The sequence below is a fragment of the Lolium rigidum genome, chromosome 1 (genome assembly GCF_022539505.1).
Source record: "Lolium rigidum isolate FL_2022 chromosome 1, APGP_CSIRO_Lrig_0.1, whole genome shotgun sequence".
In the NCBI taxonomy this organism is placed as follows: Eukaryota; Viridiplantae; Streptophyta; class Magnoliopsida; order Poales; family Poaceae; genus Lolium; species Lolium rigidum.
The window spans coordinates 124,273,924-124,291,150 of record NC_061508.1 but is presented as its reverse complement, the minus strand read 5'-3'; the positions used below and the strand labels follow the sequence as shown (position 1 = coordinate 124,291,150).

Sequence of the window (17,227 nt, the reverse complement as noted above, 5' to 3'; positions counted from 1 at the left end):
AATGCTTTTTTCCTATAGGAATTACACTACAAGATTTCTATAGGAATTTTTCCTATAGGATATGTTCCTATGAATCAAACAACATGTATAGGAATTTTTCCTATAGGAACCATATCCTACACAATTCCTATGCAAATCCTTTGAATCAAAGGAGCCCTTACTTTTTAGACGCCCTTGCGGAACAAAGTTACTATGCTCTAACCATTCCTCCAAACACCCTTTTATATCAATATTTACGAATTTAAACACGATTTGTTGAGTACAAAAATGAAATTCAGGAGCTGATTTGTATTGATTGCTCAGTTTGTGAAAAAATCGGGATAGAAAAGTATCTTCACTTGGTGTGGTTTTTGGGGTTTCTCCGTTCCTGCCCAATAGACCCAGAACGGGTCAGAACCCCCAGCTCCCCCGCTTCCGACTCCAGCGCCGCGGAAATACCTCTCGTCGCCGCCGCCGGGGAAGAGAAGTACAGCGCCGGCCGAAGACTCGCCACCTCGACGGCGAAGGTACTATCTTCCCCGCTTCTCTCTATTGGGCCGTCGCCGGCCGGGCAGGAAATACCCCAGCTTGATATCTGCCGTTACGCGAACCCTAACTTAGCTTGCTTAGGTTGGTCTGATTCTGTTCATCCTTTTCCAAGACAAGATACTTCGATTTTGATCCATCCATTTACTCGCGAATTCGATTGGATTGTTCTAGGACCTTGATTTCCCAGAAATTTGGTGGTTTAACGCCCACACGTGCCTGTTTAAGTCCGCTATTAATTGGTTATTATTAATTGTCATGCAGTTCAGACAGCCTCGTGCTGTGCCTGTTTAAGTCCTATATTAATTTGATTATTAATTGTCATGCAGATCAGACAGCCTCGTGCTTCAGGCAGAGCCTGATCACAGAGAATGGCTGAGTTCCTGCAACTCGAGATCCAAGATGGGGTAAGGATGACCTGGAATGTCATACCGGGCACCAAGCAGGATGCTGCTAAATGTGTTGTCCCTGTTTCTGCCATATATACTCCTCTCAACCCGAACACCGAAATTCCTGTTCTTCCATATGCTCCCCTCCGCTGCCGCATCTGCCGTTCCATCCTCAACCCCTTCTCGATGGTCGACTTCAATTCAAAATTGTGGCTCTGCCCATTCTGCTTTCACCGCAACCACTTCCCCCAGCAATACTCTACTGTCTCGCCGACCAACCTACCTACCGAACTGTATCCTCAATGTGCTACTGTTGAGTACGTGGCCACTGCTGAAACAGGTCCCGTATCGCCACCAGTCTTCCTCTTTGTTGTTGACACTTGCATAATTGAGGAGGAAATTGGCTATCTGAAGTCTGCTCTAGCGCAAGCTGTTGAGCTATTGCCGGACCATTCCCTCGTCGGATTTATAACTTTCGGGACATATGTGCAGGTTTATTCGCCTTTCTCTCATAACTATTTTACTGCTTAATCTTCTGATCAAAAAAATGATAGGAATATATGTTGATCCATGTAGGTGCATGAATTGGGTTTTGGCTTGTTGCCTAAGTCATATGTGTTCAGGGGGACAAAGGAGGTTACCAAGGATCAAATTCTTGAGCAAATGGGTTTCTTTGCAGGGAAAACAAAACCAAAAACAGGTGTGATTGCTGGCGCAAGGGATGGTCTTTCAGCAGAAAGTATTGCTAGGTTCCTGTTGCCTGCTTCTGAGTGCGAGTTTATGTTGAATTCAGTTAAGAACTCTCCTTACTTATCCAGGAACTTGAGCAAATTTTAGGTCTCTAATGCAATATTTATTATTTCTCTATCGCAAAATAATATTTTTGGAAAAAAAATCAGTTGCAAATTGTTGATGTTTGTTTGCTATTTCTGCAGGTTATAGAAGAACTGCAAAAGGACCCGTGGCCTGTTTCTGCTGATCAGCGAGCATCAAGATGCACTGGTGCTGCGTTAAGTGTTGCAGCCGGTCTATTGGGGGTTTGTGTACCTGGATCAGGTGCTAGAATTATGGCATTTATAGGTGGTCCGTCTACAGAGGGACCTGGTTCTGTAAGTCATTTCTGCAACGAATATCACATCTTATTTTCTTCTTTGTTGATGTTGTACATGTACAACCCTCCGTGTTCTGGTCATGCCACAGTGATAAGGGCAGAAACATGTCCCTACCCCCAGCAATAATTAATCAACATTTCTTAGCATGCTTTGGAGTATTTCTAACACCCTTGTCCCTTGCCCAGTTCAGCTCGTGTGCTTACTAATAGTTGTGAGTTAGTCCCAACTAGCTAGTTTAGCTGCTTTATTAAAGTAATAAGTTCAATATAGACCTTGGACGACCCCATGCTGAGTTATTACCTAGGTTGATCCTTTTAGTGTAAAACAAAGATGAAACCTTGATGTTGATATGTGATGGACATACCCAGGTATTATGTATTTAGAGTCCATGTGATGGATGTTTGTGGTTTGCTCACTTGCTCTGTGCTTTGCTGTTCCAGGGATAGTTTCTTATGTATTCTCTGTAGTGAAGCTGACCCAACTTTTGTACTTAAGTTAGCTCATAACTCATTTAAAATTATGGTGCCTTTTCTGATAAAGTTCCAGGGAATAAGAGTATGCAACATTTTTTGCGGTAGTACTCCAGTTTGGAGATTTTTTTTTTGTTGAGAAGTTGGGGTTATCCTTGGGAAATAGCATGATACAAAACCTGGGTTTTCCTTAGAAAATAGCTTGATACATTAATACATTCTGATGATATTTTTTTGTGTAATGTCAGATAATATCTAAGCCCTTATCAGAGCCAATTCGTTCACACAAAGACCTCGATAAAGGTTCTGCTCCACTTTATAACAAAGCTGTTAAGTTCTACGAGGGGATTGCAAGTCAGCTTGTGCATCAAGGGCATGTGCTTGATCTATTTGCATGTGCACTTGATCAGGTTTGTCCCCTGCCCTTTGTTGTATAGATTATCCATATCACCTTTTCTTCGTCAAGAACAGGCATTAATTTGATAATGAGAATACTGTTTATTTTCTCTGTTTCGGTCACTGCCAATGTAGTAGACTTGAACCAGTGTTGCTGTGTATCATTCATACATACACTGCTACCGCATAAGCATGCTTGTCTCACCATAATGTGAAAAATATTAGGTGAAGCATTTATTGCCTTGAAACTATTTGTGTAAGCATTTTTTTTTTGTCTTGGAAGTCCCATGATTTTTATTATGATTGTGTATGATGCTATTTCAGTCACTAAATTGATACTACTCGTGCAAGCCTTTATTGTCTTGGAAGTTCCATGACTGCAAGATACTGTTATTTCAGAATTCAGGTGGATGCACCTAATCTCATAATGTAAACTTCTCTTAACCCGATTTGTTAGATAAACTTTGGCAAATTTTACCAGCTAAGAGAGTAGAGAATACATAGAGGAATGGCGACCCATTCTGAGTAGAACTGACAAGTCACTGATAATGTACAAACCACCTTCTTTTGGTAACTATCTAAAGTGCTTATGCAATAGGATTTGTCAAAAAAAAGTATAAGGCCAAATGTCAGCGAAAATCTATTGTTAGCGCACTGTTAACTTATGCATGATCTTCCAATGTCTATGCACAGCCGCCTTGATATGGTTAATAATATATTCTAATTCCTCAGGTTGGTGTTGCCGAGATGAAGGTTGCAGTGGAGAGAACTGGGGGAATAGTTGTGCTTGCAGAAAGTTTTGGCCATTCTGTTTTTAAAGATTCACTTAGACGCATTTTTCAGTCAAGCGATAATGACCTTGGCTTATCGTTCAAGTAAAGATACTCTTCTGACTGCTTGGTTTAGCTGCATGTAGCATATTTATGTTTGGTTTGTCTTCTCTGCAAATATATTTTGGGAATTGCTTTGACTCTATTTTTACTGCAACCAGTATTGTCAGTTGCTGCTTTTAATTTATTTTCAAAGGCATCTATGACCATCATAGATAAGTTTAGTGCTCCCCAGTACTGATTGGGATTTAATTTTGAATTCTGATGCACTAATTGACTATGTTTCTCGAGACAAAAGTGCTTGTGTGATACATATACTTCGTTCTAATCATCCACATAGGTTCGTCATACATGAAACGGCAGTTTCAAGGGTGTAAAATACATTAATGCCACCGAGTAACCTGCCGCAGTACAGCTTTGTTATTGAACCATCTGTTTATGTATTTACATTATTTTTGCAGCGGTATATTTGAGATCAACTGCTCCAAGGATGTCAAAATTCAAGGCATCATTGGACCTTGTACTTCCCTTGAGAAGGTACAGTATGTGCTTAGTTACATGTTACTGTTTTAGAACGATGGCTGTATTCTGTACTTATTAGTCTTTTGGCATGTTGCTGCTTCTGCAGAAAAGTCCTCTATCCTCAGATACAGTGGTAGGTCAGGGGAACACTAGCGCTTGGAAGATGTGTGGTCTAGACAAGAAAACATCACTATGCCTAGTATTTGATATTGTCAGAAAAGATGCCCCAGACACAACCGATCAATCGAAAAATGAGTTCTACTTCCAATTCTTAACCTAGTATGGAATCTGCTATCCCCCTTCCATCTCCTTGTTGAACAGTTGATACTGTTGCAGAAGTATATGTGTCTGACTTGGAGGTGCCACATGCAGTTATCAGCATCATGATGGCCAGATGAGATTGCGATCGACTACAATTTTGAGAAGATGGGTTGCTGGTTCTGGCAGTGTGCAGGTAAGTTTTACTTCGTGCACCTTGATGAGTTTTTTTTTCTTTTAAATGTTTTCTCCTTTCGTTTGTACCCATTTCTCAGAATTTAGTTAGCTGAACAATTCTACTGAACCCATTTCATTGTGTTACCCTACCCAGTGTTTCAGTGTTTCCTCAATCCTTTAGAAAGAAAAGCGATGCAATATTGTTACTTATTGGATTATTTCATGTGCTGTAGGAGCTAATAACTGGCTTCGATCAAGAGGCAGCAGCAGCAGTCATGGCACGCTTGGTCTCATTCAAGATGGAAGCTGAGGTACTTTCTGGTAGCCTGTTACTCTCCTTAAATTGTTTCAACACTTAATGTGGCCATGACAGACCATCCTTTATGTTTTGGAGATCAAATATAGCATCATAAAAATTTTGGAAGCATGAAATTCAGCCTTGCATATCTTCTGTTTATGCGATATATATACAACAGCCTTCCTTTTCTGTTAGGATTGTTCGTGGCAAATTTACAGTTTGCTTGTAGAAAAATGTGTTAAACCCAGTTTCATTATTTCATACTGACCCAGGTCCTGCACAAGAGTTTGTGACTTAGGGGGTAAGTCGAGTCAGACCTATAAACATTATATGTGCTTAGACTTGTGGAATTAAGAATACAGAATTAAGGGCCTCTTTGTTTGTGCTTCTACTGGCTTTCCACGGAAATAAGCCACCAAATCCATTGGCGGAGCCAGGATAACAACTCTGTGTTGTCAGCTTAATGCTGTGTAGTCAAATACATGTGTTTGTATAAATTTTTAATGGGATTTCTATTTTCGTGCCCTCAGGTCCTGGACCTTAGTTGTACTTAGTTTTTCCCAGCTCCTTAGTTTTTCCCCAGTTTTCCCAAACCCTCAGAAGGAGCTCGGACGGGAGGATTCTTGTTTAGTTGACTTCCGTGCTGACGTGTGGGGCCGCGTCGCGTGGGGCTGGTAGAAAGGGACCGCGTGGGACAGGACGAGACCGCGTTTGGTTGTACGTGAGAGCTCGGTTCTGTCTCTCTCTGCCCAAATAGTCATTTTTCAGAGCGCCTTTTTCCCCTCTCTCACAGTTCTCTCTTTTTTCACCAAATTAGTATCAAATCTAGAGAAGCTTCTATTTTTGTCTTTCTTCAGTGATTGTTGCCTTTTAGCCCTCGTTTTTTTGCCTATATGGTAATAAATCTACTAACAAATCTAGAAGCTAGTATAGGATAAATTCACAGCAGCATAATAAATCCAGAAAACTAAGTATAATACATAAACTGCATACAGCAGCCAAAAGCAGCCAATAACGATGTTAATATTCACGACAAACTAAGCTGAAAATAATACAAGACGCAATGTATGGCCAACATGAAGATTAGGATACCCCAGGATGAATGAATTTGTTCTTCATTCAGCATATATTTCTTTGTCGCTCCATTGAGTGATCTGAAGGAAATATTCATTGAACTCATTCCGTCTGCAGTGTGCAGCCAATACATCCTCCAAACGTTATGGCCTTTGTTCATTTCTCAGACTGTAGTTTCCTAATCTATCCACACGTACTGGCCACTCATCTCAGTTCTTTATATCATCAAAGTACTATCTGATATAACCCAAATCCGCGTACTAGATGCAGCCAGGTCGAAGTGTCGGGTGCACTCTGGTGTCGATGGAGATACACCGGATATAATGGACGAAGAAGGCACGACTGCCAATGTTACTGATGGCATGGAGAGAGTGGTTCTCAGTGTCCACACGGTACACCAATGGTTGACCTTCCTCCAAATGCCTGTTGTCACTGCCGCCGCCCAACAACACAAGCAGCAGATCACCATCCGACTTCACAAGGTAGAACCTGTCATTTCCAAGTTCTGGAAATAAAAATAGTGTCTCCATGTTGACAATGCTTGCGCGCTGCTCCAACTGGACATTGTTGGTGCACACTAATTTTCCGAACTTAAAATTGTTCATAGCTATTGCATACAATTCACCATTGAACGGGGTAATGCAACGCAGAGAATGGTTCTCGATCAAAAATCTTCCTTCTCCCCAATCTTCATCTATACCCTTAGTTGGAGTGCTCTCATCGACCCAAGCAATTTCCGCCGGGTAATCTGTGGAAAAGAAGACCATAGTCGGGGACTTCATTACAGCGACTGACTCCAGAATAACACATAGCATCTGCGCCTCAAACATAGTGTTCAATGTCTTTGTGAGTGGTCATACATTGCGTCTTGTATTATTTCAGTTTAGTTTGTCGTGAACATTAACATCGTCATTGGCTGTTGTATGAAGTTTATGTATTATACTTAGTTTTCTGGATTTATTATGTTGTTGTGAATTTATCCTATACTAGGTTCTAGATTTGCTACTAGATTTGTTACCATATTGGCCAAAAAACGAGGGCCAAAAGGCAACAATCATTGAAGAAAGGCAGAAATAGAAGCTTCTCTAGATTTGATACTAATTTGGTGAAAAGAGAGAACTGAGAGAGGGGAGAAAAGCGCTCTGAAAAATGCCAATTTGGGCTGAGAGAGACAGAACCGAGCTCTCACGTACAGCCAAACGCAGTCTCGTCTTGTCCCACGCGGTCCCTTTCTACCAGCCCCACGCGACGCGGCCTCACACGTCAGCACGGAACGGTCAACTAAATGGGAATCCTCCTATCTGAGCTCAGACAAGGGCTTGGGGAAAACTGAGGAAAAACTAAGGAGCTGGGGAAAACTAAGTACAACTAAGGACCTGAGGGCAGGAAAATAGAAATCCCATTTTTAATTCTTTTTTGCACACTTCCAGCTTATATTGTTGAAAAACTGTGTTCTCATTTGACTACACAGCTCAGGTGTGGCTCCACCACTGACCCAATCAAAACAAAGGGATCGGCTTTGTTGTGGGCTTTGCCAAGCCACCCACGAAACAGCCAGACAAGAAAAAGCACCTCGAGAGGTGCTTCCCACGGCTTCCAACTCAACTCCCCCAAAAAAAGTTGGGCTGTGTGGCTTTTGCCTTACAGTAAATAGTCAAAAAAAAGTTTAATCTAATATAATATAGAGTTTGCTTATTGTTCAAGTAAATTTAGCAAAACTCCAGGTCTAATAACAAGTCTACAGATTTAAGGGCCATTTTGCAGAACCACAGATTTAGGGCCAACTTGTAGCACAAAACTATGAGTTGTAGGACGAGTCCACGTCATACTCAGAGTCGTGGACCAGCTCCATGCTGAAACTCGTTCAGTTGGATTGGTAGTCAAGCGATTTGACGTGGTGCGTGGAGTCCATGGTTTTGTAATTTTGACCTATGTGAGCTGGTGGTCAGACCGGGTGGGGATATGGACGCATCCTGAGAATTCAGGAGATAGGCCAGTACCTTCTGCTCTGGCAGATGATCGAGGGGACTACTCTCAGGTCCGAGCCTGACCACCTTCTTTGGCTATGGACTGCCAGCGGCACCTACATGGCACAGTCGGCATACCTGGCCAAGTTCCACGGCTCGCTAGCTTGCCCGGCTTGGAAACACATCTAGAAAGCCTGGGCACCACCGCGGGTGAAGTTCTTCGAGTGGCTGGCCTTCCAAGATCGTTGCTGGACGGCAGATCGTCTTGAACGCCATGGCCTACAACATCATCCTCGCTGCATCAGGGGCGGATCCAAGGTGGGGCAAGCGGGGGCCTGGCCACCCCCAACAATCGGCCACCCCCATGAACAAACAGTGGCCATTACTAATTACATTGCTAATTAGATTTTTATACGGCCATTTAACTAAAAGCCTTGCTGCCACATGTCCCAGAGGCCAGAGCCCAACTAGCACATGGATTGACTTAGGCTAACTGCCACACGATCTACTCAGCATCCGGTAGATCAGCGTATCTGAGGCATGGAGTGGTTAGAACCCTTAGCGGTCTGTTTCCTCTACTAGTATTACTAGATGATCGATCGCCGCCACCTCCACCCGTGCAAGCTATGGAAGTATCAACCATACCTCTCGCTGTTACTGACCGTCCGGAAGAGGCTGCTACTGAGATTGTCCTTCTCCTCTTCCGCATCATAACTCAGGCACTCAGAGATGCTGCGGCGTCTACCGTTGTCGGCTTGCCGCATGCCGTATCGTCGAGTGAATTCACCAATAGATTATTTGCCAGGGTATGACCGTAATGTTTTTCTAGTTTAATGTTGTAATAATGGATAACACATTTGTTTCTAATCTTTTAGATAAGAGTTAGAGATCCAAATTTATCTTTTCTTTAATTTAGTTAGACTTCTTTTAGATAAAACATGAAGAGAAAAAACACCAACATAACTTATTGCTTTTTGTGAGTCACCTTGGATCCTTGTGCCCTAAAAATTCAGATTCTGCTTAGACTTATATCAGCACCATTACGAGGTATTAACTAGCACGATCTTGTAAGCAATCATAAAGCTGAATTTGAACCTATTGTTGTAAAAATTGTGTCATTGTATTTATTATATATATGTGAAAAAAATCCAAACAAAGTATTGGTGTGTACAGTTGCAAAAAAAAACACTAGTTCCTGTCAGGCCAGCGCATCTCGGCCCCCCCCTATGGTCAAATCCTGGATCCGCCCCTCGCTGCATGCTCTGTGACCAGGAGCCAGAGACCATGTGCCACCTGCTCATCGAATGCCCATTCTCCAAGCAGGGTTGGCACAAAGTTTTGTCCTGGCTTCGGATGACCTGTAGCCCCCCAAGCAACGCTGATACTTCTCTGATCGACTGGCTTGTCGCTGTGAAACCTGGGAACCCCGAAGCCACTGCGCAAAGGCCTAGGCACCACTGCACTGCTCGTGCCCTGGATGCTCTGGAAACACCGGAATGCTTGTGTCTTTCAAGGGGCACGACCCTCCTTCAGCAAAATCATGTCCGCGATCAAGGACGAGGCAGCCCTCTGGGCGCAGGCCGGCGCACTTGGTTTGAGAGTGTTCTGCCGACAACCTGAGACGTACACTAGGGCTTTTTATTTCTATGCTGTAACTCACCTCTTAGGAGGCCTGTAAACTCAACCCTATCTGTTCAATGAAATGAGATGCTAAGGTCCTTCACGTTTTCTCAAAAAATATGGACACACCCTACAGCCCATTAGTTTCATGATACAAATGATCCTTAAATCTGTAGCTCTGTGAAATTGGTCTGACAGTTTGTAGTTTGTGCTAGTTTGTTCATTTATTCTGTAGTTTTATGAAATATTTACTTGGTCCATTTGCTGGGTTCAGGCAATACTTTAGTCCGATAAAGAGAGCAATCCTAAAAATTATCTTATTGATTGAGGATGTGAAGAAAATTGAAATCACCACATTAGTAGGAGCCTAGGAGGATCAAAAGGTTTCCTACATTGGATTAGATGTCACACTAGATCGGTACATTCCAATTATAATGCTTGAGATTTCTCCTTTAACCACTTCTATAAGAAGACATCGTCTAAAAAGGATGACATACATAAACTCAGTTTCTAAGTAGGCATGCCATACATGCTTTGTTAGAAATGAAACCATTAAGAGTTCGTTTGGCACCCATCATTTTGTTTCATTTGGCAGAAATGAAATTGATGATATCATTTCATTCAGCAAATTTACAGAGATGACAGGGTACCAAGAGGAATTAAGGTTAGGCATGGGATGAAATCCATGGAATTCTCAACTGAATTATAATACCAATTCCGTGGCAGCCAAACAAAGGTTATTTCTCGGAATCACAAATGAATCACTTGATTCCAGCCCCAAATGATGGAAGCCAAACGAGCTCTAAGAGGAAACCTCTTATACATTGCATAGGAAACAAACTTTGACCATAAAGGAAACAGTTCGCTCCTCAAGCACTCAATTAGTTTCAGTTATAATTTGCTGCCACAGTTATTGTTGCTGCTTGCATGTTCTGACATGAGTTCCATCTTTGACTATTCCTATATGTAAAGCTTGCTATATTCCTCTTTTTATAGCATGTTGTTGGTGTTTCTTTCAGGTTGATTTTGACCCTGTAAGATGGCTTGACCGAGCATTGATTAGTTTATGTTCGAAATTTGGAGACTATCAGAAGGAAACACCTTCATCTTTCAGTTTATCGCCGCGCCTATCAATTTTTCCGCAGTTTATATTTAACTTGAGACGCTCTCAGTTTGTTCAGGTAAAGCATTATTTTTGCCCTAATTCAGTGAGTCATGCTGATTAAAAGATCAAGTGGAAATTATATTTCTCTTTGCTCATAGTTAATTACCCGATGCAGGTTTTCAATAATAGTCCAGATGAAACTGCTTATTTCAGGATGATGTTAAACAGAGAGAATGTAGCGAATGCAGTTGTGATGATCCAGCCATCGCTTATATCATATTCATTTCAGTCAGAACCAGAGCCTGTGCTATTGGATGTAACTGCAATTGCTCCTGACAGGATCCTTTTGTTGGATTCTTATTTTACCATTGTCGTATTTCATGGGATAACGATCGCACAGTGGCGAAAGGCTGGTTACCAAGATCAAGAAGGGCATGAGGTAAATTTTCGTTGCCCAAAAACCATGATAACAATAGAATAATTTTTCTGCTCCATGTTGCCTTTATTGCAAGTTTGTGGAAAATTTATCTGTGGATTTTTTCTAAATTTTTTCCAAGAAGAATTCATAGAAAACATGAATGCTAGATATTTTGCATTTGATGGTGTATAATTAGTATGCATGTTAAGAAAAATCATGTGAACTGCTTTAAATATAGTACTATATGCAACAGGCATCTCGAAAAGCTGATCTTGTATAATGTTCAGGTGTTTGCTAAATTGTTGCGTGACCCCAAGGAGGAAGCTGATTCGGTAATCAAGGAACGCTTTCCTGTGCCTCGTTTGGTTGTCTGCGATCAATATGGTTCTCAGGTAATTTGTTTCTACTTAATCTGTCAGTGCAATCTGCAAAAGAACTCTTATAGAGGAAAATCGATCTCATGTCAAAACCCCCCATGGAAGAGCTTGTACCTCCCATGCAACAAGGTGCTTAGATAATTTATACAAGCTGAACTCGTTAGCGACAATGCCAACCCTGAAGCGTGAAACATCCCACACTGGCAACATGGCTGGGAATTTAGTCCCTAACTTCCCTTGCAAGTTGCAAGCATCGCATTGGACATGACCTTTGGGGTCAGGAGTGCAATTCCTGAACCTGCAGTGATAGTTGCAACTACAGTGGATTTAGATCACATATAAATTTTAGTAAATGCTCACAGTTTTAATAATTTTTGAACGGGATGGTCAAAATTTGGCCTGCGAATAGCAATTAATAAGTCACTGATGATCAGTTAGTGTTTTCAAAGCATACTCAGTGCCAGATTAAAAACGATCAGCATTTCATATAATTTATTTACTTTTACTTTATTTATGGAATTGCAGGCTCGATTCTTACTGGCAAAGCTTAATCCATCTGTGACGTATAACTCTGACAACCCTCCGCCTCCTGGAGGGGATGTCATATTCACAGATGATGCAAGCTTCCAGGTCTTCATGGATCATCTCCAGCGGTTGGCAGTTCATTAGAACTTGGAGGTGCGGCAGTTTTGCCAATGATATCTTCTGGTGTACAGCAAGAACTTTTTTTTGTATGTGTATAATTAGTATGCATGTTGCCACTTGCTACATCTGTGGCGACGGATAGTAAGGTTTATTTCGTGTAACCCAGGATGGAAAATCAAACATTGTCCGTCTTACCCTTCTTGATTGATCGTGGCTAGCTCCAAATAAGATTTTAGCTTTATAGCCTGGTCATCAGCGGGAAATGCACTTTGGCTCATAGGAGCATATGCTCCCATTATGTGAATCCACATTTCAAAGTGTCAAAAAATTCTAAACTAAAATTTTACATGTATATCTAGACATTTTATGTTGGTACACAAGTTTTCAAAAAAAAAATTAAAATTATGTGGCTCCTGTAAAAAGACAAATTTTGATGCTGTAACACGACTACGTATAGTATATTTTTTTGCCTTTTTTATACACACCACACAAAATGTTGTTTTTCCACGAAAACTTGTGAACGAACATAGGATGTCACAATGTATACCAAAAAATTTATGTCAGATTTTTTTGACATTTATATAATTGTTTTTTATTTATTTTCTATAATAGGTGCATATGCACGCGTGTGCCAAAACGCCACCTCCGGTCATCAGCTTGGTACTATCCAGTGTTTAACTGTATATCTTTTATCTCGATTTGTATTATGTATGTAGATTTGAAATTTTGTGGCATGTTAGATACTAGTAGTGGTATCATAGTTTATAGGTTTTTAAAATTTTAATTTTTTTCCAAAGGTTTCTACTTGTTATTGCGACATGATGTGTTGAGGTGGCTTGCTGGGACGGGGGACTTCAAAATCGTTTTCTTTTTCGAGCAACAGTAGGAGAAACCCCCCCCCCCCCCCTCCCCCCTGCGCACCATGTTTGTTGGTTTGAGTTACATTACATGAAAACAGAATCGGCTTCTAATCTTGTAAGGTTGCTGAAAACGCGGACAATCACGTTAGTGTAATATAGGAACATGGGAGCCGAATTGAGTTTGTGTACCTGCTTTGCGGCTTCTGTTTCTAGATAATTCACAAAAGAAAGAACTTCTGTTTCTTGATGATTGATTGTAGTGAAACAAAAATGTTCTCCGATTCTTTACCAGTTCCTACTCAGCCATAAACGCATCCACGTAATTATTCGTTCATCCTTGTTGCACGATGTCAGATTATTTATTATGCAATAGCCATGTCGTGTTGAGAGTATGAATTCTTAATTAGGACTTAGGAGTACTATGGTAAATATTATAAAAAGAGCATCGATTGCCATTATTCGTATCAAACCAATAGCGATTCATACAAGCTAAATCTTCTAATCAATGGTGGGCCAATAATGAATTTTTTTGCATATGTATTAAGACGCTCGGCCTGATTTCGAAATTGTCCAGAGTTTTATATGTTGTTTTCATTGCAAAATGATGGGTCTCCTTCCGTAACTTTCCAATTACGAGTACGAGAATTGAAAGACATGAAAATTCTCAATTCTCTACGGCGTCTAGGAGATAGATAGAATATTTTCAGGAACAAGAAAATAAGAAGAATCTTTCTCTCTATTCACTACCATTCCGCGTCTTCGACTTCTAAGTTCTCTCCTGCTTCATCCACAGATTTTGGCGTCTACAACATCATGGACGGCATCAACAATGGTCATGATGATGCTGGAGCGACTTTCCCAGTCGTGACTATGTGCTCCTCATCTCAAATCTTGCGCTACTATTTGTTTCATATTTATATATGTTGCATGTGCTTAGTCTGATGTGTAGGCTAGTGCATCTGTGATATTGCTTTCGGTAATTAAACTCACTCGGAAATTGGCTAATCATTTAACAATTCATAAACCTTATATGCTAAGGCAATTTTCACCGTCCGATTTTGCTCCTGCACCCAAACCGATCCCGTTTACGGGTTCTAATTTCAAAAGATGGTAGATTAAGACCTACTTGTGGCTCACTGCTATGGACATGGTCGAGTTGCGGATGGTACTCCCAGAGATCTGCTTACTCTTGATGAGGATAAAGAGTTCGGGAGGCCACCGTACTCTTTGTGGGTGCCATCTGTTGTGGGTATACTTTATGGGTATATCAACGGCATGGCCTAGATCCGGCAAGCCCGGGTGGCCCATAGTTGGTGATGAGGCATGTGGCCCATCGAGTGGCCCAGTTGCTGTAGATCCTGAAGGATGAAGTCCGACCAGGAGCAGGAAGCCGGATCCCAACCGACCTACGAAGGAGGCCGGATCCGTGACGGCCCATGAAGTATCCGGATCCAGCACGTACTTAGGGGTAGGCGGATCCTTGACGTACACGGCAAGACTTTGTACCGTAGTTAGGCAACTTGTATTCCGGCTAGGACTCTCCGTGTAAACCCTAGATCCGAGCGCCTTTATAAGCCGGATCCCGGGAGCCCTAGAGGCACAACCACAACTCATTGTAACAACGCGAAAGCGCCCAGATAATTCCAGACAAGCAGCAGTAGACCCTGTCATCGTGCAGGTGTTCCGAAGCTGGGTAAATCGCGTACCACCGTCCCGTGTGCACTCGGCCCTATGGCCCCTACTTCTTCTCTCCCTCGTGAGGATCCCTCCTCCGAGGCACCGTCGATTAGGCAACGACAGTTGGCGCCCACCGTGGGGTGATACGTTCAAAACGTATCCACTTTCCCGAACACTTTTGCTATTGTTTTGCCTCTAATTTGTGTATTTTGGATGCAACTAACACGGACTAACGTTGTTTTCAGCAGAACTGTTCTGGTGTCTCGTTTTTGTGCCGAAATCCAACTTTCAGGAAAAACCTCGGGATTTTGACAGAAGGCCCTATTTTCCCGGAAAACTCACGGAGCCGAAGGGCAAATCAGGTGGAGGCCCGAGGGCCCCACACCCTAGGCGGCGCGGCCCGGGAGGGGGCGCGCAGCCCTAGTGTGTGGCCCCTCGGGCAGGCCTCCGACGCCCTCCTTCGGACTACTTATCGCCCTCGACCTAAAAACGCACGGGGAGAAGTCGAAGTCGCCAGAACGCCGCCACATCGCGAAACTCCGTCTCGGGAGCCAGAAGTCTCCGTTCTGGCACTCCGCCGGGACGGGGAATTGGAGGAGATCATCGCCACCATCACCACCGATGCCTCTTCATCAACCAGCCATGTTTCCCCCATCCATGTGTGAGTAATTCCCCCGCTGTAGGCTGAAGGGGATGGTAGGGATTGGATGAGATTGGTCATGTAATAGTGTAAGATTGTTAGGGCATAGTGCCTAGTGTCCGTAATTGGTACTTTGATGATATTGTTGCAACTTGTTATGCTTAATGCTTGTCACTAGGACCCGAGTGCCATGATCTCAGATCTGAACATGTTATTGTTTCATCATGATATTCATTGTTTATGGTCTTACCTGCAAGTTGTATACACATGTCGCTGTCCGGAACCAATGGCCCCGAAGTGACGAAACCGGGACAACCGGAGGGGATGGTAGTGATGTGAGGATCACATGTGTTCACGGAGTGTTAATGCTTTGCTCCGGTACTCTATTAAAAGGAGTACCTTAATATCCGAGTAGATTCCCTTGAGGCCCGGCTGCCACCTGGCTGGTAGGACAAAAGATGTTGTGCAAGTTTCTCATTGCGAGCACGTACGACTATAATTGGAACACATGCCTATTGATTGCTTTGTACTTAGACACCGTTTTATTATTATCTGCAAATGCACTGCTTGATTGTTACATGAGTTTCTCTCATCCATGCAACGCTCGTTATCCGTCCCCGTGCCTACAGTATTTTAATCCTGCTGTTTACTATAATCACTACTGCTGTTTCCGTTACTCTGCTGCTGTTATTTCACTACTGCTACTGCTATAAAACCGTTACTACTGATAAACTCTTGCGAGCAAGTCTGTTTCCAGGTGCAGCTGAATTGACAACTCCGCTGTTAAGGCTTTCAAGTATTCTTTGTCTCCCCTTGTGTCGAATCAATAAATTGGGTTTTACTACCCGCGAAGACTGCTGCGATCCCCTATACTTGTGGGTCATCAAGACCGTTTTCTGGCGCCGTTGCCGGGGAGCATAGCTTTATTTGGAAGTTCACTTGGATTTATATTGTTCGCTGCAAATTCTCCATCATGGGTAAATCTCGCGATCCTAAAGTCGCCATATTACCATCCACTACAAGAAAAGGTACAACTCTGAGTACCTCTGCTGCTCTTGATTCACCATCTGTGATTGATAAACTTGTTTCACCACCACATGCTTCACTTGCTGATACTTCTGTTGAATCTGAAAATTCTTATAATGTTGATGATGCTTCTGCTGTGCTTGATGATAGTGGTTCATTGGGAACTTTTCTAGATGCTACAATTGCTAGGTCTAGAAAAATTGAAAATGCTGAAACTCCTGATGTTACTGTTGGAGATATGCCCAAGAGGCAATAATAAAAGTGGTTATTATATATCTTTATGTTTATGATAAATGTTTATATACCATGCTATAATTGTATTAACCGAAACATTGATACATGTGTGATATGTAAACAACAAAGAGTCCCTAGTATGCCTCTTAACTAGCTTGTTGATTAATGGATGATTAGTTTCATAATCATGAACATTGGATGTTATTAATAACAAGGTTATATCATTATATGAATGATGTAATGGACACACCCAAATTAAGCGTAGCATAAGATCTCGTCATTAAGTTATTTGCTATAAGCTTTCAATACATAGTTACCTAGTCCTTATGACCATGAGATCATGTAAATCACTTATACCGGAAAGGTACTTTGATTACACCAAACGCCACTGCGTAAATGGGTGGTTATAAAGGTGGGATTAAGTATCCGGAAAGTATGAGTTGAGGCATATGGATCAACAGTGGGATTTGTCCATCCCGATGACGGATAGATATACTCGGGCCCTCTCGGTGGAATGTCGTCTAATGTCTTGCAAGCATATGAATAAGTTCATAAGAGACCACATACCACGGTACGAGTAAAGAGTACTTGTCGAGGAGACGAGGTT

General features: G+C 42.1%; 1 protein-coding gene across 1 annotated transcript; it reads left to right on the top strand.

The window, feature by feature from the left end:
* The first annotated feature begins 404 nt into the window (after positions 1-404).
* LOC124668075 (protein transport protein SEC23-like) lies at positions 405-12,345 on the top strand. Its single transcript, XM_047205304.1, has 14 exons — positions 405-506; positions 855-1,406; positions 1,491-1,706; positions 1,850-2,023; positions 2,745-2,906; positions 3,625-3,767; positions 4,184-4,259; positions 4,351-4,523; positions 4,617-4,698; positions 4,913-4,990; positions 10,658-10,819; positions 10,919-11,182; positions 11,449-11,553; positions 12,064-12,345. The coding sequence occupies exons 2-14, from the start codon at positions 897-899 to the stop codon at positions 12,205-12,207; spliced, it is 2,289 nt and encodes a 762-aa protein (XP_047061260.1). The 5' UTR covers positions 405-506; positions 855-896; the 3' UTR covers positions 12,208-12,345.
* The last annotated feature ends 4,882 nt before the right edge of the window (positions 12,346-17,227 follow it).